Here is a 24301-nt window from a genome sequence, read left to right as displayed (position 1 = left end):
TCCAGTGTTATAAGCTGAATTTGATTTATCATAATTGACCAAATCAGCAGCATCTACCATTGATTAAAATGGGCTACAGTGCACAAATAAAAATCTAAGAGATAAAATGTAAAAAGCAAGGCTTCATAGGGTGCAATAGAAATTGTCTCTCAGAAAAGTATTACGCAATCACACATAGTGTAAAAACGAGGGTAAACTGACAGTAAAAGATGACATTTCTGCCAAATCTATTTGGAGGTAACAAAACTCCAACTGTTACAACTTCTCTGATAATGTGTAAAAAATAAAAAAAAAACTAAGATAGGTTTTTCAAATTATATATTAGAAGGGTTTTTTTTCTTTCTCCCTTGCATAAATGAAAGTGTGCTTCCTGACACTACGGGAAAAAGGACTACCAGAATATCAATCCAAATATATAAAGCTTCAGCTCATCTTGGAGTATAATGTTGACTCTTATGGTCACCCCATGTCTCTGAATGGTGAGGAGTTCTAGGGGCACAATGTTACTCAGGTTTGTTTTCCTTTGGAAGAAGGTCACTGGATGTTTACTGGCATTCTGTAGTATTTATGTTTATTTACAAATATACAAGCTGAGAGTAGGTGGAGGCACATCTTTAGGTTATTTTTAAATGGTTTTTAATGTTGTATTTTAAAATTGTTGTAATCCACCCTGCGACCTTTTAGTGAGGGGCAGGTAATAAATTATTATGATGATGATGACGGCAACAACAATAACAACAATACAATTTAAGAGACAGCTAAAGTCCACTGCTCCCATATCAGGTCTCCAGGGAGACTGCCAGGACTTCAAAATGCTGTTAGCTCACAGAATCCATAACTCAGCTTGCCTTTTCCCAAAACTGCTGTCTATTGTTCTTTTCACACACACACCTTGCTGGATGAGTCATCTTCTCTGACCATCACCTTGCCCAGGGATGGGGAATCTGTGGCCTTGATGGTGTTGTTGGTTTCCAACTCAACATCAGCTCCAGCCAGCAGCTCTTGGCCAATGATCAAGGATGGTGGAAGCTGTAGCCCAACTACGTCTGGAAAGCTACAGGTTGTTCATCTCTGATATAGCCATTGAGAGGTCCAGCTACTGCTAAAAATTAACGAATCTCCCTAAGAAAGGAGATACTTGGCAACTTTGCCAGAGCTATCAAGGGAGACTATTGTCTTATAAATGGGGGGGGGGGCTACTGAAGCTCAAGATTTTTATATGGATAATCTCAGTTTAAAATGGCTACCAGAACTATCCCTTTATGTAAAAGATAATACATTTTTCCAGGATTTTAGATTGTTCTTATGGGAAAGAAGAACCCTCTTGAAATAAAGCTGAATTATTGCTTCCGGGCAGTTTGCATCAAATCAAAAACAGGGTGACACTATCTCAAAGGACTATTTAAATTGGAATGTCCCACACAAATGGATGCCAGAGTGTCACTCTGAGGCTTTTGTCAAATTGCACCATACAAAGTGGAAAACCTGACAATACTCTAAGACTTTCATTGGAGAGTCCCAGCTTGTGCCAGGCTGATGGGAAGCATTAGAAAAAATGGCTGAGTTAAACATTTAGGCAGAGCTTGGAAGTAACTAGTTACAGGCAACAAATTACTTGTAATTCATTACTTTTTTGAGTAACGAGTGGGTAATTCCTTTACATTTTGATTGCAATAGAACTAGGAGTAATTTTACTACTTTTGTGGAGTAATTGTAACATTTCCAGAATTACTTTTGGGCATTACTTGGGGGGGGAGCAGGGGAAGTCTTCTGCTCCTCTGATTTGTGGATGAAAATCATGTGCCTCAAACTGGGCTTCTGTGCAGTGTTGCTCTTTCCTCATGCTCTGTGGATGAGGAGGAGAGTGAGACAGGGTGGAGTGGAGAAAACAATTATTTTAAAAAATGGATAGTGGTGGTGAAGAATGGAGTGGAGGGAAAAAGGATCCGGAGGTCAAGAACATGGATAAAGGAGGAGAAGGAGGCAGCAGCAGAATGGAGATGAAGAACTGTGGAGGTGAAAGATGACTGTGTGTGTGTGTGTGCGCGCGCGCGCACTTGGCACACAAAGTGGCCTCCACCACCCTCTCTGGCTACTGTGCTGCATTTGCAGTATTTTAACTTTTTTGCATCTCAGGGGGAAATGTTTGCTTGGGTGAGTGTCCCTTAGTTGGTGGCAGGGCAGGGTCTGGGAGGTGGTTAAGTGAGAGAGATTATGCTGGCTGGCTGAGTGGGTGTGTGTGCACTTGGTTAGATGTGCAAAGATCTGAGTAGTGGCCTCAGCCTCCCTCCCCACCACCCTTACCAGTGGAGAGACCACCATTGCTATCTTATGAATAAAAATAATTATTCTACTACCTCTGTACGTGTTTGTTTATTTTTAATGTTGTTTTAGGCTACTTAGATGTGCAGCAGCCAAGGCCAGCACCTTGTAGGCGTTTTTAAAAAGTAACTGAAATGTAATTGTAGTGATTACTTTGGAGGAAAAGTAAAATAATCAGTTACTTTCAGAGCAATTGTAATTGTAACAGTAATTACTACTTTTTTGGGCCATGTAACTGTAATTTATTACTTTTTAAAAGTAATCTTCCAAGCTCTGCATTTAGGGCACTCATCAAGGGAACTGACACTTTGCAATGATATCTGAGCACAAAGATTGCACCATGTTCTAAATACAGCTCAGATTTGTTTTTTTTAAAAAGTTGTGATTTCTAGGGTTATTGACATTCCAGAAGGACTGCTGCAATTTAGCAGACCTCATAATCACACACTATGATATCTATAAGCTGAAGAACTTGATTTTTGTCCCAGACTTCTCATGTGGTGCTGAGTTTAAACACCATTATCCTTGTTTCTTCTCCAAGGAACAATCTATGAGTTCAGTGTAAAAGAAATATAGGCTGAGCTGAAAGGTCTCAGGAGAGCTTTGTTATGGCTTGAAATAAAATCTGGAGAGGGAGGGTTCACACAGACACACACACAGATGCATGCACACAAACACACACCTTTTTTGCCATCCTTTTCAAAATCCTTGTGGTGATTACATTCCTGCCACACTTTTTCTCCCTAATTTTTAACCCAAAATATGCCAAAGTGGGGGCAAGAAGCATTGTGGAACTCCCTGCCTACTGATATCAGGCAGGTGCTTTCACAGCATTCTTTTTGGCACCAGCATTTTGTTTAGGCAAGCCTATCCAGATGTTGGTGTGTTTTAATTTCTTTTAGCTTTCTGTTAATTTTAATTATCTCTTACTTTTTTAATTACTTGTTTTTAACTTTTCATCCATAATTCTAATATATATATATATATATATATATATATATATATTAAACTGCTTAGAAGTTTTATTGCCATCAAGCATGGGCAGGGCCAACAGTGGAAGTAAGCAGGGGGCAGGGCCAGAGGCTAAAGTGGATGGGACAAAAGTGGATGGGACAAAGAGAAAACAAAAACATCCACACACACACACACACACACAGAGAGAGAGAGAGAGAGAGAGAGAGAGACAGAGAGAGAGAGAGAGAGACAGAGATCCCTCAAAGAGATCCTTCATCACAGATGAAGCCTTCATGTGTAGACCTCTACATACATTGACTTCCCTGGCTTAGATGTCCATGTCTAATGTATGGAAATTGGGAGCAGGGACAGGGAGAGCCACACGTGCCCCACTGTCCCTTTCTACATGTGTAGCCTCATGTAGAGACTTGTGCTTCTCATCATATCAGTGGACTGTCATAGTGCACTATATCAACATCAGAGGCTCAAACCTATTACATATATCAAAATGCAACCACTGGTAAGAGACCGAAAGGATATGTGAACCCCACCATGCGTTTAAAGAGCTAGAATAGAGGAGTTGTCATTACCTCTGTTGATATGTCATTGGTGATAATTAGGCTGTGGATACACTAGTCACTTTCAAAAGCAGCCAGAATGGTTTTTCTGGCTACATTTTGAAGTGACACTGCCTTCTGCTGGCCACACCTCCCTTCACCACTGCTGCCTTCAGACCTTTAAGGACTGCACACAGCAAAGCACTGGGCCAATCGCTGTATCTGCCTGAGCCTGCAGCAAAGCATTTCCATTGGCCACATAGGGTTGCCAGGTTCAGGGCCTGAGACTGATGCTGTATCTTTAGGAGAAGAGAAAGTCAGCCAAGTGCAGGTGTTCTTGCAACACTGTAATGGGAAAAACCACAAGGTGGAATTCTTCCTTTCCCCTGCACAACTTTTAAAGATATAGAAGACCTCTTGGAGGCCAGGGCTAGCAACCAAGAGGTCTTCTGTATCTTTAAAAGTTGTGCAGGGGAAGGGAGAATTCCACCTTGTGGTTTTTCCCATTACAGTGTTGCAAGAACACCTGCACTTGGCTGACTTTCTTTTCTCCTAAAGATACAGCATCAGTCTCAAGCCCTGAGCCTGGCAACCCTATGGTTATATTGTATGTTCCAGCCATCTAAAAATGGAATTTACCTTTTCAGCAGCTGTGCCTCAAGTAATGAAATCATTGTTGGTGGCATCTCTTATTTCCATTGTGCCAAAACCATACTTTTCTAAGATTTGATAACCAGAACTAGATTAAGGGTGCAATCCTACAGGTACTTACGCTGGGCTGAGGGAAGTTAGGATATGGTGGATCTCTGGCTGGGCCGGCTGAGTCCTGGCTCAGCCAGGCTATGGTGGCATAAGTCCCTCATCCTGGATCAGTGAGCAAACCTACGGCTGTCCATGATCAGCCGAGACCGGCATAAGTTCAGCCAGCTTTCTTCAATGTAGTATTGCTTTGTTAATCATTAATATTTCCAAGAGAACATCTTTAACTGTTGTCCCTGCACTGAAAATTCTGAACCCATCACGAGTACTGAAATATGCAAAGGCACCTCCAGATTGTAATAGAAATAGTTTTCAGGAAGTGTTTTGCCATTTTTATTAATAATCCCAATTAACAATATATAGAAAGAGCTGCAATTTACCAGATGAATCATTTAGTATTATTCTGTTAGTTTGCAGGCAGCTAATCCCCCCCAGCACATCCGTTGAACACACTCTAGGAGTAAATAGAAACAGCTGACTGTGGTTTTTTATTTGTATTTCAGGAATAGTGGCAGTCCTCTTTTGTGGAGTCACACAAGCCCATTATACATACAACAATCTGTCAGCAGACTCCAAAATGAGAACTAAACAGGTAAAGTATCAAATCCCACACACACCCCTTGCTGTCTGCTTGCTTACTTTGTACCTTCTGCTGGAGTAATGAGCATATAACAATACTGACAGTATAGCTAGAAGGGATCTCATTAATGCAAAGAATAGAGTTTGTGTCTTCATTAAGGGAGAAGAGTACCAGTGCTGACTCTGCCAGGGAAAGTCTTCCACTAAGTAAAACTTTTAAAAGCTCTGCTTTTTCTTAGAGACCAGAATCATCAAATGTCAGCCTAGATGATGATATATACACAGAGCTGATGATAATATTCTTTGGTATTTTCTGTTGAGTAGGGCTGGGATCCAGGTTTGCTCAAGGGCTTGTTCATGCACAACTGAGTTTCTGAATCCCCCACACATGCACCTTTGAGCAAACAACACCCTCCCATGCCATATCACAAACTGTTTTGAAACTCCCTTAGGGGATGTATGGAGAGATCAAGTTGAAATTCCCTTTGGGTTCACATACCATATCTCTGTTGTTCTTGGGATCCTATCTGCTTGGTTGCCAGTTGAGTATTTCCCAGCAGTATTCAGACTCTAGCTCTGTTGTCTCATGACAGATAAAACAGATGCACACCATTGCATCAAGATGTCTTTTTGAGTTGTGCTTCATCAAAGGGGACAATTGCTTTTGTGCTTACTGGTAACATGGTCTGTGGTGCGCATGTCTGTGCATGTGAAGATGCAAATGAACAGATGGAACTAAAAGTTATAGCAAACTACACATGCACCAGATCCAAAATTAATTTTAGAAATTCTCTGTGTTGTATTAAAAGGCAGAGCCCGAATGTGGGGAGAGCAAACCTATGGAAAAGGAAGAGGATAGAACAGGGTGATGGGGGGGGGGGAATCTGCTCATTCCTTATTAGCATTTTGCTTGCACTGGTTGCAGCAGAAAACTCTGCTGGGATTTACATAGATTCAAAAATACAGTTAAATTTAATGTACATGTACAGTAATTTGACAGTGCCAAATAATGGAATGCCCTCCAGCTACAGTCCATAGTCAGCATGCAGGGATGTTTTTAAATCTATTACTATATTTGGAGGGGGGGGAGCGATCTTACATACATAACTGAGTAGATGCTATTGTTGTTGTTGTTGTTATTGCCCACCCTTCACCGTTAGGTCCCAGGGTGAGTTACAGAAATTTAAAATACAGCATGATGATTACAAATCCCTCAAGGGACTGATCAATCAGTATTTGTATTTTCTTGCAGTACTACCATGGCATTTGTAGTTTCTTGTTCTTTTTGGCCTGACAAACAGTACCACCAAGTCAAACATCTGCTGTTCACCTCTTGGATGATGTTTGGAGGGAATGTCCTATTGGCTGACATTCCTTGGGATCCTGCGTGGCCTAGCTGGACATTGTTATATCTCTCTCCTACCTTCCAGCTGGTCTCTGGGAGCCCCAGATCATCCCATCTAGAGCCTCAGATAGTCCCTCTGCAGGCCCCAAAACCCACCACCTAAGTTTTGGAAGACAGGGAAGTATACGAGCACAAAAATCCTCCAGTCCATGGAACAACATGTGAGTCTGATTTGATATAAACATGGCAAGGACGTAGTTTTCTTGACTTAACGCAATTTGGTGTCACATTCAGAAGCTCCCATTTGCAGGGGGGAGGTAGGGACAGCTGTAGCTCAGTGGGTAAAGCCATCTGTCTTGCATGCAGAAGGTTCCTGATTCAGCCCCTGTTATCTCCAGATAGGGATGAAAGGCTTCTCCCTGAAGAGCCACTGCCAGTCAGTGTAGACAATGCTGAGCTAGATGGACCAATGATCTGACTCAGTATAAGGCAGCTTCCCTACGTTCCTGTGTACCAAAAACAACATGTGGGATGATTGATAATAAAATTACATATTGTATACTAATAATACAAGACCAGAAGATAACATTATCATGAATATATTTAATTCCTTACATAGTCCATGTCCACTTTTGGTTTGTTTGTTTGTTTGTCATTGTTTTACAATGTTTGTATACTGCTTTTCAACCATAACAGTCTCAAAGCAATAGATTGGGGATGTGTATGGGTGTGTATGTTTGTGTGTGTTTGTAAAAGTTTGCTGTAAAATACATGAATCAAGAAGCTTATGATCACAGCATTCATTTTAATTAACAAAATTTAATTGAAACAGCGCAAAAGATGCCATGGGAAAGTTTTTAATATTTTTTGTGTGCAAAAAACATTAGCCTGAATGTGATGTCTTTGAGGTTTTGAAATGTTCATCAAAATAGCACTAATATAGTCTTCAGACTCCACACTGTTGAGAATTATAGCTTTAGGAGGGACGGTCCCAAGCACGATGGCATCTGATCAGAAGGAGTATGAAATAAAAACCATCCTTCTGAGAGATCCTTGGTGAATGCAAATGACTCATGATGCATTTCTGCCCTCTTTTCTGATATGATACCTCCGTGCACGTTATTGCTGCACCACTGGGTCAAGCTGCCCTCTTCGTCAGCCTGTCATTGAAAACACCAGGAAGAGAATTACATAAACTGCCAGAATATGTGGTGATAATTTTAATTAGAGCACTGACCTGGGCCCCTATCTTTGCCACGTAGAATGCAAAAGGGTAATAATGGAGTGATACTCTGTGAGAGTTAGCCACTCTTAACGAAACAAGCACACCAATGTGTATGTGGATACTGACAGTCCTCCCTTCACTGTGTGTAGTGGAGAGCTTCAGAAAGTGTCAATTTGACCTGTGTAGCCATTTGGGATACATAGAAATGTGAGAAGAGGATGGAAGTAACATGTACACTCGGGCAAATGTTCTGAATTTGTTATTATTCATGTCTGACTCAAGGCCTGTGCAGTTAATAGAATTATGTCCATGGAAGGGATCTCAGCTGTCATCTAGTTAAACCCCATGCCAAAGCAGGAAACCACCTTTAGGTGGTCATCTAGGCTCTGATTAAAAACCTCTAATGAAGGAAAGAATTCGCCACCTTCTGAGGCAGTCTATTCCATTGTCAAATAGTGCCTTACTGAGGGGAAACTTCCTACTGGTGTGGAACAGATGGAAAGTTTTTTAATCTCAGTAGGCTGAAAGCAAAAAGTAAGATACCGTAAGGTACCGTCAAGGTACATTTCAGAAAATGGAAGTCTTGTCCGAATGAAGAAAATAAAAAAGAACACAAACTCTGGCAAAAGAAATGCAAGAAGACAATAAGGGATGCTAAAAAAGAATTTGAGGAGCACATTGCTAAGAACATAAAAACCAACAACAAAAAAATCTATAAATACATTCAAAGCAGGAGACCATCTAGGGAGGCGATTGGACCCTTGGATGATAAGGGAGACAAAGGTTTACTAAAGAACGATAAGGAGATTGCAGAGAAGCTAAATGAATTCTTTGCATCTGTCTTCACAGTGGAAGATATAGGGCAGATCCCTGAACCTGAACTAACATTTGCAGGAAGGGATTCTGAGGAACTGAGACAAATAGTGGTAACAAGAGAGGAAGTTCTAGGCTTAATGGACAATATAAAAACTGACAAATCACCGGGCCCGGATGGCATCCACCCGAGAGTTCTCAAAGAACTCAAAGGTGAAATTGCTGATCTGCTAACTAAAATATGTAACTTGTCCCTCGGGTCCTCCTCCGTGCCTGAGGACTGGAAAGTGGCAAATGTAACGCCAATCTTCAAAAAGGGATCCAGAGGGGATCCCGGAAATTACAGGCCAGTTAGCTTAACTTCTGTCCCTGGAAAACTGGTAGAAAGTATTATTAAAGCTAGATTAAGTAAGCACATAGAAGAACAAGCCTTGCTGAAGCAGAGCCAGCATGGCTTCTGCAAGGGAAAGTCCTGTCTCAGTAACCTATTAGAATTCTTTGAGAGTGTCAACAAGCATATAGATAGAGGTGATCCAGTGGACATAGTGTACTTAGACTTTCAAAAAGCGTTTGACAAGGTACCTCACCAAAGGCTTCTGAGGAAGCTTAGCAGTCATGGAATAAGAGGAGAGGTCCTCTTGTGGATAAGGAATTGGTTAAGAAGCAGAAAGCAGAGAGTAGGAATAAACGGACAGTTCTCCCAATGGAGGGCTGTAGAAAGTGGAGTCCCTCAAGGATCGGTATTGGGACCTGTACTTTTCAACTTGTTCATTAATGACCTAGAATTAGGACTGAGCAGTGAAGTGGCCAAGTTTGCTGATGACACTAAATTGTTCAGGGTTGTTAAAACAAAAAAGGATTGCGAAGAGCTCCAAAAAGACCTCTCCAAACTGAGTGAATGGGCAGAAAAATGGCAAATGCAATTCGATATAAACAAGCGTAAAATTATGCATATTGGAGCAAAAAATCTTAATTTCACATACACGCTCATGGGGTCTGAACTGGCGGTGACCGACCAGGAGAGAGACCTCGGGGTTGTAGTGGACAGCACGGTGAAAATGTCGACCCAGTGTGTGGCAGCTGTGAAAAAGGCAAATTCCATGGTAGGGATAATTAGGAAAGGTATTGAAAATAAAACAGCTGATATCATAATGCCGTTGTATAAATCTATGGTGCGGCCGCATTTGGAATACTGTGTACAGTTCTGGTCGCCTCATCTCAAAAAGGATATTATAGAGTTGGAAAAGGTTCAGAAGAGGGCAACCAGAATGATCAAGGGGATGGAGCGACTCCCTTACGAGGAAAGGTTGCAGCATTTGGGGCTTTTTAGTTTAGAGAAAAGGCGGGTCAGAGGAGACATGATAGAAGTGTATAAAATTATGCATGGCATTGAGAAAGTGGATAGAGAAAAGTTCTTCTCCCTCTCTCATAATACTAGAACTCGTGGACATTCAAAGAAGCTGAATGTTGGAAGATTCAGGACAGACAAAAGGAAGTACTTCTTTACTCAGCGCATAGTTAAACTATGGAATTTGCTCCCACAAGATGCAGTAATGGCCACCAGCTTGGATGGCTTTAAAAGAAGATTAGACAAATTCATGGAGGACAGGGCTATCAATGGCTACTAGCCATGATGGCTGTGCTCTGCCACCCTAGTCAGAGGCAGCATGCTTCTGAAAACCAGTTGCCGGAAGCCTCAGGAGGGGAGAGTGTTCTTGCACTTGGGTCCTGCTTGCGGGCTTCCCCCAGGCACCTGGTTGGCCACTGTGAGAACAGGATGCTGGACTAGATGGGCCACTGGCCTGATCCAGCAGGCTCTTCTTATGTTCTTATGTTCTTATGTTCTTAACCCCTGTCGTAGAACTTTGATATGCCGATGACAATGTGGTCTCCGCACATTCAGAGAAGGATCTTCAAACTATCGTAAATGTCTTTGCAGAAGCATATGGAAAGCTTGGGCTCTCACTTAATATTAAAAAACCAAAGTGCTTCATCAACAGGTGCGAACTAGTCCCTCTGTAGCACCATCAATCCAGCTTAATGGTGTGACGCTGGAGAACGTTGATCTCTTCCCCTATTTTGGCAGCCATCTCTCTGTAAAAGCTGACATCGATGCTGAAATTCAACATCATCTGAGCTCTGTGAGTGCTGCATTCTCCCGAATGAAGCATAGAGTGTTCGAGGATCAGGATATTCGCAGGGAGACCAAAATGCTTATTTACAAAGCCATTGTATTAACGACCTTACTGTATGCCTGTGAAACATGTACCATTTATAAATGCCACTTCCAACTTCTTGAAAGATTCCACCAACGTTGCCTCCGGAAAATTCTGCAAATTACTTGGGAAGACAGACGGACTAATGTTAGTGTTTTGGAAGAAGCAAAGACTACCAACGTTGAAACAATGATCCTTCAACATCAACTTCGCTGGACCGGCCATGTTGTTCAAGTGCCTGATCACTGACTTCCAAAGCAGCTACTTTACTCCCAACTTAAGAAGGAAAAAGAAATATCAGTGGACAGCAGAAGAGGTTTAAAGATGTTCTTAAAGCAAATCTAAAAAAATTGTAACATGAACATTGAGAACTGGGAAGTCTTGGCTCATGAACATCCCAAATGGAGGTCGGCTATTATCAAAGGTGCTGTGGACTTTGAAGAAGCCCAAATACAGGGCGAACGCGACAAACGAGCCAAGCAGAAGGCACGTCAAAGAAATCCTCATTACAACCATCTTCCATCTGGAAACCCATGTCCTCACTGTGGGAGGCTGTGTGGATCCAGAATTGGCCTCCACAGTCACTTACGGATCCACTGTTAAAGACCTTATCTTGGAAGACAATCTTACTCAGCCACAAGTGAGCGCCAATGAATGATGACCATCATGAATGTTTAGTCTCAATCCTTTTTCTTGTAATTTCTAAACACTTGTAATTTTCTTGTGATTTGTCAACGCCGATTTGGGTTCTACCCTTTAGAGTAAAAGCAAATAAACTGGGTTCATCATCTATGTGAGACCCTTTTAATATTTGAAGATGGGTATCATATTGCCTCTTAACAATCTCTTCCCTAGGTTAAGCAAATGCCACATGAATGCAAAGGCAGTAACAGTAGATATCCTTGTTGCTCAGACCAGTAATAAGGAAACCTGACCTGAGAGGCAAAGTTAGTGAGATGAAGCTTCCTTGGCAGGTGTGTCTGGACTCGTTGAAGTTCCCTTTTAGGCCAGAACTGTGTGATGGCTCACATAAAGAGTCCCTACTGGCATCTGCAGTGGCTTGTCATCCCAATGACTGGTGTTCATGGCATGGATGAAGCAATGAACATTTGTAAGCGCATCTGAACAACCTCCCTTTTAAAGTTGGTATTCTGTAGAGCTCTATGATATTTAGCTGGGCAGCCAAGTGCTTGTGTTTCAGTGTGACAAAAGACCTCATTCTTTTTAATAATGTCTTTCTTGGCATGGTCCACTATTCTCTGCTGCAGTGGTAGATACTGTAGATTCAAGAGAATTAGTCCATGCTTCCAGTATGGAAAGATCACATAGATGTCTTTATTTATTTATTTATTGTATTTGTATACTGCCCCATAGCCGAAGCTCTCTGGGCGGTTTACAGTACAGTAACTAAAAACATTAAAAACAAATATACAAATTTAAAACACATTTTTTAAAAACAATTTAAAACACAATTTAAAAAATTTAAAACAATTTAAAAACACATGATAAAATGCCTGGGAGAAGGGGAAAGTGTTGACCTGGTGCCGAAAAGATAACAGTGATGACGCCAGGCGCACCTTGTCAGAAAGATAATTCCATAATTTGGGGGCCACCACTTCTCTTGGAGGAGGCACACGGAGGAGGGCCTTAGATGTTGAGCGTAGTGTACGGGTGGGTTCATATCGGGAGAGGCGTTCCATCAGGTATTGTGGTCCCAAGCCATGTAAGGCTTTATAGGTTAAAACCAGCACCTTGAATCGAGCTCGGAAACATACAGGCAGCCAGTGCAAGTGGGCCAGAATTGGTTTTATATGTTTGGACCGTCTGGTCCCTGTTACCAATCTGGCTGCTGCATTTTGCACAAGCCGCAGTTTCTGAACCGTCTTCAAAGGCAGCCCCACATAGAGTGCATTGCAGTAATCTAACTTGGAGGTTACCAGAGCATGGACAACTGAAGCCAGGTTATCTCTGTCCAGATAGGGGCACAGCTGGGCCACCAACTGAAGTTGGTAGACTGAGGCTACCTGAGCCTCAAGTGACAGAGATGGTTCTAGGAGAACCCCCAAGCTACGAACCTGTTTCTTCAGGGGGAGTGCAACCCCATCCAGGACAGGTTGGACATCCACCATCTGGTCAGAAGAACCACCCACTAGCAGCATCTCAGTCTTGTCTGGATTAAGCCTCAGTTTATTAGCCCTCATCCAGTCCATTGTTGCAGCCAGGCACCGGTTCAGCACATTGACAGCCTCACCTGAAGAAGATGAAAAGGAGAAATAGAGCTGTGTGTCATCAGCATACTGATGGAAACGCACTCCAAAGCTCTGGATGACTGAACCCAACGGTTTCATGTAGATGTTGAACAGCATGGGGGACAGAACTGACCCCTGTGGAACCCCATACTGGAGAATCCAGGGTGGCGAGCATTGTTCCCCAAGCACCACCTTCTGGAGGCGACCTGCCAAGTAGGAGTGAAACCACCGCCATGCAGTCCCTCCCACTCCCAACTCAGCCAGTTTTCCCAGAAGGATACCATGGTTGATAGTATCGAAAGCAGCTGAGAGATCAAGAAGAATCAACAGAGTCACACTCCCCTGTCTCTCTCCTGAGAAAGGTCATCATACAGGGTGACCAAGGCTGTTTCCATGCCAAAACCAGGCCTGAAACCCGACTGAAATGGATCCAGATAATCAGTCTCTGGAGTGTCTGGAGCTGGCCCGCAACCACTCGTTCAAGGACCTTGCCCAGGTACTTACAGACCTACTCCCTTTTGATTTCAAGAAAGTGGAAAACATTTCCAGTCTAGAGGAAAAAGGCAGAAGAGGCTGAATATTATCAAGGCTGCCTCTTTCACCAAGCAAAATATACACTTATGATCCTCAGAAATGAAAGTTCTTGTTGGGATCTTTGGGTGGTAATCAATGCTGTTCCTAGGTAGAGTTAATAGGCATGAGTTAATGGGTCTACTCTGACTAGGACTTAGCTGAATACAACCCTTCAGGTATTACCAACACCCTCAGACAACCAGGCTTAAATTTATATCAGTAATGAAACAATGTTATAGACAAACAGTTATTTATTTATTTTATTTAAAATAGATATATCCCACCCTGAATCTAAACATATTAGGGTGGGTACAATAAATCAATAAAATCACAGGGCAACAGTTATCAAATATGCAACCATCATGTAAACTAGGGATGTTGCTGGACTACAACTTTCATCATCCCTGACCATTGATCATGTTGGCTGTGGCTGAAGGGAGCTGGAGTTCAGCAACATATGCAGAACTGCAGGTTTCGTATCTCTGATGTAAACCTATATCTCAGATTAACATTCATAACAATAATAGAAAGCCTTAATAAAGAGCTATGAGTTAAACTGAAGCCTAAATGACATCAATGTAGGTGCCAGTTGAATTTCAAAGGGCAAGGTGCCACCATGGAAAAGGCCCACTTACACCTCATGATGGATAGTCCTAATGGCAGAACACTATGCAAGACCTACTCAGCCGATCTTAACTCTTGAGCAAGACTGTACGGGAAGATGCGCTCCTTCAGGAATTTTGATCCCAATTTGTTCAGGGCTTTATAAGTCATTTGTAAAACCATTTATTTGGACCAAAAATATATAAGCAGCCAGTGCAGGTCTTTCAGAGCAGGTGTGTTTTTGTTCGAACGCATTTTGCACTAGCTGCAATTTCTGAGTCATCTTCAAGGACAGCCTTACATAGAGCACATTACAGTGATCCAAACGGGAGGTTATCAGAGCATGAATTACTGTGGGCAAGTTATCCCTGTCAAGGAATTGTTGTAGTTGGTAGTGAATCAGCTGAAGCTGGCAAAAGGCATTCCAGGCCACTGTACACACTTGAGTCTTCAGTGACAGAGCTGAATCCAGGACCACCCTCAGACTACGTACCTGCTCCTTCAAAGGGAGTGCAATCCTATCCAGGCTATTCACCTAATTTTCAGACTTGCTAAGCCACAGCATCTCTATCTGATTTTTTTTATTTATTTATTATGAGATTTGTTAGTCGCCCATCTGGCCAGTGGCCACTCTGGGCGACGTACACAATAAAACAGTATATAAAACAGTTAAAAGTTTAAAACACAGTAAAATTAGCTCGTTCCAAACGCCTGCCTAAAAAACCAGGTCTTCAGGGTCCGGCGGAAGCTCATTATAGACGGGGCATGGCGTAAATCACCTGGGAGAGAATTCCACAGGGTGGGGGCCACAATTGAGAAGGTCCTCTCTCGAGTCCTCACCAGTCTAGCTGTTTTGACTGGTGGGATCCAGAGAAGGCCTTCTGAGGCTGATCTTGTTGAGCGGCATCCCCGTCGATGCTGGAGGCACTCCTTCAGATAAGCTGGGCCACAACCGTATAGGGTTTTAATGGTTAAAACCAACACCTTGAATTGGGCTCGGTACACAACCGGCAACCAATGCAACTCCTTCAACACAGGAGTGATGTGATCTCTACGGCGGCCGCCTGTAGTCAGACGTGCCGCTGCATTTTGTACCAGCTGTAACTTCCTAACCGTTTTCAAGGGTAACCCCACGTAGAGCGCATTACAGTAGTCTAGGCGAGTGGTGATCAGGGCATGTACCACTGGTGGGAGCAGATGATTGGGAAGGTAGGGGCGTAGCCTCCGTATCAGATGGAGTTGATACAGAGCTGCCCGGCTCACAGCCGAAACTTGAGCCTCCATGGACAGCTGGGAGTCAAGGATGACCCCCAGGCTACGGACCTGGTCTTTCAGGGGCAGTCGTACCCCGTTAAGCACCAGGTCTATATCTCCCAGCCTTCCCTATCTGATCCGGACATGCACTACAAATCTATTAAAGATGATGCAATATTGTGCCAAATACCAGTAGCCTTTAAAAGAGTCGAATGGACAGAATTCACTTATACTTTGAGAGCACCTCCCGCCCGAAATGGCCACAACACTTTTTATTTTTATTTTTTTGCAGAGTTCTTCCTGCCAGAATTCTTAATGAGATGGGAATTTCATAGTTATTTTCCCATCTCCTAGATACTTTCCTTACTCAGATGCCCAAGTGTTAATATATTGACAAACCTTTGGTTTTTTCATTGAAAATTAATCATCAGCCTAATCTCAGCCCTAGGTCAAAGCATACCATGTATCAAGGATCAACAGTCAAATTCAGTATATATATACTGTATATGCTGCATGATTTTTAATTGTATTTTTATTGCTTTTATTTCTTACATATTGTATTTTATTGTATTACAATTTGAATTCCATAGAATACAATAAAATACAACATAAGAAATAAAAGAATCAATAAAGATACAATTAAAATCAATATGAATATTTAATTTGATGGATGTGCTGTCTCTTGTCTTCAACCACAAATCCATAGACATGCCATGGACCATCTGAATGAAGCTCATGGACCACTGGAGATCTGTGGACCACAGTTTAGAAGCCCCTGATATAGGAGAATCAGAGGTTCCAAGGCATTGCTGCTCAAACAGTGTTGCAAAGGATGACACATCATCCCAGCCTCAGCACATTAACTGTTGCAACAGTGATCACCCTTATTTTCAGTCCAAATCATGTGCCCCATTTTCTTGTGGGCACTAAGTTGATGCACATGTATGTACACAAACACACATTCAATCTGCTGAATGATTCAGCTTGCACAAATCACTTGTATCTTGTGTATCACCATGTAGCTAATATATGACCTGCCTGCAGTTTGCCTTGGTACAAATAAACCGAAAGAGGCAAATGCATAGCCCAATTATTTCCAATTACTTTTATATTAAGCTGTTTCAGACTCATTTATGTAATAACTGAATTGCCTAATTTTTTCTTCCTAATTAGCAGATGGAGAGCAACCTATATCACATGGAAAGCTGACATATTCTTCTAGCTCACTAACATAATAGGCAAACCCTTCCTTTGCCACTCAGCTTAGCCGCAGCCATTAAAACCCACATAAAATAGTTTAAAATGTTTCAAGGAGTGATGTTCAAACTGCCCTTTAGCCTCAATCAAGCTATTTATGTAAACACTTTTATTATTTTTAATATGGGAAAAAGTGAAAGGAAGGCATTTGCCACTGTAGGTTTTATATTCCTGTTAAAAGCCACTTTAACCAAGATTCTATTTTTAGCCTCATTTGTGAGAATACCCATAGTTTGTGAGATGATAAGAAGGTTGAGAGGTCGAAAATGATGCAGTGGTTACAATATTAAAAGTGTTCCTCTCCTGTTAAAAGGATCAAGTATGGGGATAAATTTGATTCAGTTCGCGTTTATAGACGCACCTACCTAATGTGCAATTTCCAAAACAATATACAAACTGAAACACAGCCATCCTTCAAAATTCGCCCTTGCCTGAATTTTGCAATGCAGTACTCAAGCTAAGTAATGTGTACAAAATGCATATATTAGGATAAAGCATGCACAGAAATACATGTTTTTGTGAAAAATATGATAGTATACTAGGAAAAGCTGCTCTGCAAAAATGTGTATATCAGACAAAATTACATACAAAAATGTTTATATTAGGAATACTTTGAACTGAAATGCTAATGAATTTTCATGACTTTAAAAAACTCACATGAAAGATGATGTGGAAAAGTAGAGAACTGAGCTTTAAGATTGGAAAAATGAGAAAGTGAGAGAAACCACAAATGACTGATTTGCCCTTCCCTAATCAAATAGCAGAAAATCTAGAACCACGACCAGCAAGCAGACACATTACTGCGCTTGTTGGACCCAAAGCCTGGCCTGCTATAGGGCAGCTTTGTATGTCCGTGTTCCTGTGTTACACTTGGCTGGGGAAGAGAAAATGTTTCAAGGTATCAAAATAACTTAAATAACTAAACTATTTTGCTAGTGCAGGCTGTGCAATGGAACTTTCCCACCCTCTCCTAAAAACATAGGAGGAGCCTGCTAGATCAGGCAATGGCCCTTCTAGTCCAGGCTCCTGTTCTCACTGTGGCCAATGCCTATGGGAAGCTCACAAGCAGGATCTGAGCACGACAGCACTCTCTGCTCCTGTGGTTTCTGGCCACTGACATTTAGAAGCTTCCCCCCAATGCTCCAGAGCAGATTTTGGGGTGTGGGCACATGGGGAGAGGACCAAGTGGGAAGTTCCCACTTTCAGTCCCTCTAACAGTCCTTATGCAGTGGGACTGTTTACTTAAGATACTGCTCATAGTCTCCTTTTTAAATGTCTGGGCATTTTGAGCCACTGGGGGCTCCTCTTCAGGGAATGAGAATGAGCATTCAGAAAGCTGGAAAAAGAAAATAAGCTAGCTCTCTTTATAACACCCCTCAGTGACTTAAACAGTGCTGCTCACCATGCAGTTTGAAATCAAAGTGCCTGTACCACTTTGGGAGAATGTGGCACGAGGCAACATGTCTAGCTGTAGGTTTTAGCAGTCCCTGGGCATGCTGCCCTCTGTGGGCCGCTCCACTGTCACTTTCCCCCTCCCTGCCATTGCATCTACCTGCTGCTACTTAACTGGCCGGTGAGCAGGCTTCATTACTGCCTGTGCATGGCAGTGGTGCCAAGTACACAGTGTGCATATACTGGGGGTGTACACTGAAATGGCAGCATGGGGGTGAATACTTTTTCCACGGGCTATGGATCAAGCCTTCACCAAATCACACAGCATTTGATTTGCGCAGTCTAGATTTGCTTTATAAGTTCTCCCGCTACTTGACCCTAGCAAAGTCAGAGAACTTTCTTTCTCTGGCCCAGAACAATGAGTAATTAAAAAAAAAACACTAAGTGGGCAACAGACAAATAACTTTGGCTGCTTTCACACTGCACTTTATTCCATTATTCTGATGATTTCTTACCTGGTAATTTGCATATTATATTGGAATTTTCACACGGCATACAAACTAGTTCTGGAATTCTAGTGGAATATAGTGCAAGTTTCGTGCTAATTTTCAGGATAAATGATACCAGAAATAATCTGTTTGCAAGCTTGGGAACCCAAAAAATCATGGGAGTTTTTTGCTAGCTGCAGCCACTGACATGACAGGCATCCAAGCATGCAGTGTGTTCCCGCCTTTAGGTGCACGCTTTTTTTTTGCCTGACGAAAACTGTACCAGTATTCTGGCATAGATGCGGGTAGCAGTAGAATTTCCCACGCACTCCCCTGTAACTATACAACTAATATATATATATATATATATTAGATTTACTCCAAAAACTTTCACATGTATAACAAGATCACCTGACATAACTTACAGAAAAGACTCCACAACGATAATAGGTCTCACTGCAGGCAAAATGTCACCTAATGAAATTAGGCTTCTATCCAAAGGCCTCAACTTCTGCCCAACACCTAGAGAGCACAATATAGCACAGATGAAATATGACATCAAAGCATTTGAAAGGAGATGCAGATTGGCTGAATTTTTTTATGACGACTCTAAGGACAACATAGACCTCTACAATAGAGATCCTCTGCTACAATTTCTGCCACCTAAGACTTGGCCACTGAACATTAATAGGAATCTAGTCCTAGAAACCCTTTCTCTTATCAATACAGTCCTTAACAACCACACACCAACTGCTACTCATGACAACCCTTAAAGAAGAAAAAATAGCCCCAAGGAACCTTCAGATGAGAAGGAATGTTATCATCAAGCCTGTGGATAAGGGTGGTGCTATCATGGTAAACACTACAGACTACATAGAATCATAGAATCATAAAATAGTAGAGTTGGAAGGGGCCTACAAGGCCATCAAGTCCAACCCCCTGCTCAATGCAGGTATCCAAATCAAAGCATTCCTGACAAATGGCTGTCCAGCTGCCTCTTGAATGCCTCCATTGTCGGAGAGCCCATTACCTCTCTAGGTCTTTGGTTCCATTGTCGTATGGCTCTAACAGTTAGGAAGTTTTTCCTGATGTTCAGTCGAAATCTGGCTTCCTGCAGCTTGAGCCCATTATTCCATGTCCTGCACTCTGGGATGATCGAGAAAAGATCCCGGCCCTCCTCTATGTGACAACCTTTCATGTACTTGAAGAGTGCTATCATATCTCCCCTCAGTCTTCTCTTCTCCAGGCTAAACATGTTCAATTCTTTCAGTCTCTCCTCATAGGGCTTTGTTTCCAGTCCCCTGATCATCTTTGTTGCCCTCGTTAATAAAAATGTTAAAGAGCACTGGGCCCAGGACCGAGCCCTGTGGTACCCCACTTGTTACTTCTGCCCAGTTTGAGAAGAGACCATTGATAAGCACTCTTTGAGTACGATTCTGGAGCCAACTGTGGATCCATCTAATAGTTGTTCCATCCAGCCCACATTTAGCTAGCTTGATAATCAGAATATCATGGGGCACTTTGTCAAAAGCTTCGCTGAAGTCGAGATATATTATGTCCACAGCATTCCTACAGTCTACAAAGGAGGTTACCCGATCAAAAAATGAGATTAGATTAGTTTGGCAGGATTTGTCCTTCATAAATCCATGTTGGCTCCTAGTAATCACTGCATTGCTTTCAAGGTGCTTACAGATTGACTGCTTTATAATCTGCTCCAGAATTTTTCCAGGGATTGATGTTAGGCTGACTGGTCTGTAGTTCCCCAGTTCCTCCTTCTTGCCCTTTTTGAAGATAGGGACAACATTAGCTCTCCTCCAGTCATCCAGCACTTCACCTGTCCTCCATGATTTCACAAAGATAATAGAGAGTGGTTCTGAGAGTTCTTCAGCCAGTTCCTTCAATACTCTAGGATGCAGTTTATCGGGCCCTGGAGATTTGAACTCATTCAAAGTGATTAGGTATTCCTTGACCATTTGTCTATCAATCTCAAGCTCCAATCCTGCCCCTTCTACTTCATGTTTCCCAGGAGGGTCATAGGCCCTTTTTTGGGAGAAGGCTGAGCCAAAGTAGGAATTGAGCACTTCTGCCTTTTCTTTGTCATCTGTTATCATTTTGCCATCCTCTTTGAGTAGCTGTGCCACCATTTCTTTTCTCTGTCTTTTACTATGGACATACCTGAAGAAAGCTTTTTTGTTGCTTGTAGCATCCCTCGCCAGTTTATTCTCAGCTTTAGCCTTCCTGACACCATCCCGGCAACTCCGTGATACCTGCCTGTATTCTTCCTTTGTGGCCTGGCCTTCTTTCCACTTTCTGTATGTGTCCTTTTTTGTTTTCAGGTCATCTCTAAGCTTTTTGTGAGGCCACATTGGCTTCTTCTGTTGTTTTCCCCCTTTTTTCCTTGTTGGAATTGCTTGCCATTGCTCTTTTAGAATTTCCTTTTTTAGAAACTCCCACCCATCTTGGACTCCTTTTCTCATTAGGGTGGCTTGCCATGGAACCGTACTTACAATTGTTCTGAATTTCTTAAAATCAGCTTTCCTGAAGTCCAGGGTGTGCGTATGGCTACTCTCAGCTTTTGCTTCTGTTAAAATCAAGAATTCAAGTATGGTGTGGTCACTTTCCCCCAGAGTTCCCGTAACTGCCACTTCATCCACCAAATCATCTCTATTGGTTAGAATCAAGTCCAGGATAGCTGATCCTCTGGTTGCTTCCTCCACTTTCTGTAGGAGGAAGTTATCTGCAATACAAGTCAGAAATTTCTTGGAGAGGCCGTGTTTTCAGAATTTGACTCCCAACAGATATTGGGATAATTGAAATCCCCCATTACTACTACATCATGACTCCTCGAAACATTGGCAATTTGCTTTTCAAAAGTTACATTCTCATCTTCTCCTTGATTGGTTGGTCGGTAGTAGACTCCAAGCACCACATTCCTTTTATTTCTTGCCCCCTTAATTTTAATCCAGATACTGTTGGTGGAGCTACAAAGCTCATCTTCCTGTATTTCTGTGCAGGGATATATTTTTTTAACATATAGCGCAACTCCAACTCCCTCTTTATTCCTTCTGTTCTTCTTGAACAAGTTGTATCCTTCAATTGCTGTATTCCAGTCATGGGAGTCATCCCACCAAGTTTCAGTTATACCTATCAAGTTGTAACTGCCCTCCTGTATTAAGAATTCAAATTCATCCTGCTTGTTTCCCATGCTCTGCGCATTAGTATACAGACATCGAAGACCATGTGATTTATGGCTTGGGTTCCTTACTGCATTTTTCTGAGGACTGTTACTGGGCCCTATTAGAGCCGATCTTTCTGGTCTCGCTACTATGCACAAGCCTTCATCAGTCGTTACCACCAAATTTACGTCTCCCTCCCCTTTAGGATTCAGTTTAAAGCCCTCCTGATGAACTTCTCCATGCTGTGGCCAAACACATTCTTCCCAGTCCTTGTGAGATGCAACCCATCACTTGCCAGCAGTCCATCTTCCAGGAACCATAGCCCATGGTCCCATTATCCAAATCTCTCATGCCTGCACCACCTTCATAGCCATTCATTCACATGGAGTATTCTTCTTTCCCTTTCTACTCCTCTTCTAAGTACTGGAAGGATGGATGAAAAGCTATCTGGGCCCCAAAGTCCTTGAGTTTCCTTCTCAGAGCTTCAAAGTCTGATGTGATTTCTTCATAGCTCCATTTGGCAGTATCATTTGTTCCCACATGGATGAGGAGAAAGGGATACCTGTTGGTGGGCTTGATGAGTGATGGCAACCTTTCCATCACATTCCTAATCCGTCCTCCTGTTAGACAGCATACCTGGCGAGTACACGGATCTTCTCGGCATACTTAGGTTTCGATCCCTCGCAGTAGGGAGTCTCCCACTACTACATAGCAGAAGGTCAACAACAACTAAAGGATGAAACAACATATAGACTTCTTGACAAAGACATCACCACAGATCTCAATACTTGTATCATTACAACTATACAAAACCTTACAAGTAGGGAACTTCTTAAAGAGGAGACTGCTGATTTCCTTGTAATCCAAATCCCGCCCCTGGAACACTTTACATGCTGCCGAAAATCCACAAAGCTAGCAATCCTGGCCGCCCAGGTAACAACACAGCTACTGAAAGGATTTCTCTGTACATTGACTTAAATTTACAAAACATGGTGCAAAACTTCCCATCATATATCAAAGACACCAGTGACTTCTTACTTAAAATTAAGTCTTTAAACAAGCAATATCAATTCCACAACAATACTATACTAGCTACTTTAGATGTCACATCTCTTTACATCAATATACCACATAATGATGCGATTCAGGCTTTAAACGAGTTCCTTAACACCAAAGATATGAACAATCCTCCAACAGAGGTTATCACAACTTTAGCTACATTAATCCTGACTTGCAACAACTTTAGTTTCAATGGAGAACACTACCTGCAACTACAAGGCACAGCTATGGGGACTTGTATGGCTACATTATATGAGAATTTATTTATGAGTAAACTTGAACAAGAGATCCTCATAAAGGCCATAAAGAAACCACCTATATGGTGGTGATACATCTTTATGGTCTGGACTAATGGTAAAGAGAGTTTAGAACAATTTAAAAATTACATCAACTCGATCCATCCATCTATTACATTTACATTTAATAGTACAAATGATAATCCACACATCCCTTTTCTTGATGTCCTTCTCACCATTGAAAACAACAAAATAGCGGACTTCCGGGAAGGGTGACTTAGCCTGTGCCTGCTTTTGAGACGGGCTCCTGCCTCAAAAGAAGCTTATTCAGATATATCAGTCAGTTTTTTCTTTTTTTTTTTGACTGATTAAACTTCTCCCGGGTAGGGAGAAACGAAGAGATTAACCTCAAAGCCTATTTTTGTTGGGACGACCAGATCTCATTAATTTATGGGACGAGGTCCAGCCGACGAAGGTGGGACGGATTTTCAACAGCAAGCTCTATCTGTTAAAGCGAACGTTCATCTTATCTTCTAAGAGAGAACGCACTAACAGGCAAGCACCCTTCTTTCTATATTTTTCTTTTACTTGACTTAAATTGTTGCTGTTTAAAAGAGATTTGCCAGATTGATCGGTTTTTGACATCTCACTGGGGAGCCGTAACTTCTCTCTGCTACGCACTAATTAATAGCTTATCTCTGTTTTTGTTGCAAAAAGCTGTCCTGGATTTGCATTCTAAAGATATACACAGAAGAGGGATTTCTATTCCAGATTTTTATTTTGAAAAATATTATACTGTTTTGAGACTACTCTCTTTTTGGTCTATTTTATTTTGACGAATCTGTTTCTTGACGATTGCCATTAATTGTTTCGATCCTGGGAACTGCATTTTGTTTACTTAACTATTGGAGAGATAAGGCTGTCTGCTCTGTTTATACTGTGATGTCACCAAGTTTGGAGTATTAACCCAATTGTTGCTGAAATAAGAAGTGGTTTTCCTATATTTTTCTTTTAAAATGGCAATTAAGAAAGTGGCTGAGAATCTGGAAATAACTATGTTTCAGAAAATAATGGATGAGATTGAGATAACGAAAATTGAATTGAGTAAAATGAAGCAGGAGATTAAAGATATAAGGGTCCCTGTGAGAGAGGTGACCCTGGAAGGGGTCCCTGTGAGAGAGGAGACCCCGGAGATTGGAACAGGGGTCCCTGTGAGAGAGGAGACCCTGGAGACTGGAATAGGG

The 24301-nt window shown here is 41.9% G+C and overlaps 1 protein-coding gene across 6 annotated transcripts in view; it reads left to right on the top strand.

Moving 5' to 3' along the window:
* The window catches only part of SLC9A9 (solute carrier family 9 member A9), a 414620-nt gene that overhangs the window by 168547 nt on the left and 221772 nt on the right, over positions 1-24301 (top strand). For all 6 annotated transcript variants that reach the window (XM_061636943.1, XM_061636945.1, XM_061636944.1 and 3 more), the window contains one exon: positions 5096-5184. In XM_061636943.1, the coding sequence (XP_061492927.1) occupies positions 5096-5184 (89 nt within the window). The remainder of the gene's footprint in view (positions 1-5095; positions 5185-24301) is intronic.

Source organism: Rhineura floridana, chromosome 7, assembly GCF_030035675.1.
Source record: "Rhineura floridana isolate rRhiFlo1 chromosome 7, rRhiFlo1.hap2, whole genome shotgun sequence".
NCBI classification, from domain to species: Eukaryota; Metazoa; Chordata; class Lepidosauria; order Squamata; family Rhineuridae; genus Rhineura; species Rhineura floridana.
Note: the sequence above shows the minus strand (reverse complement) of the source record. Positions and strands in the feature narration are given on the sequence as shown.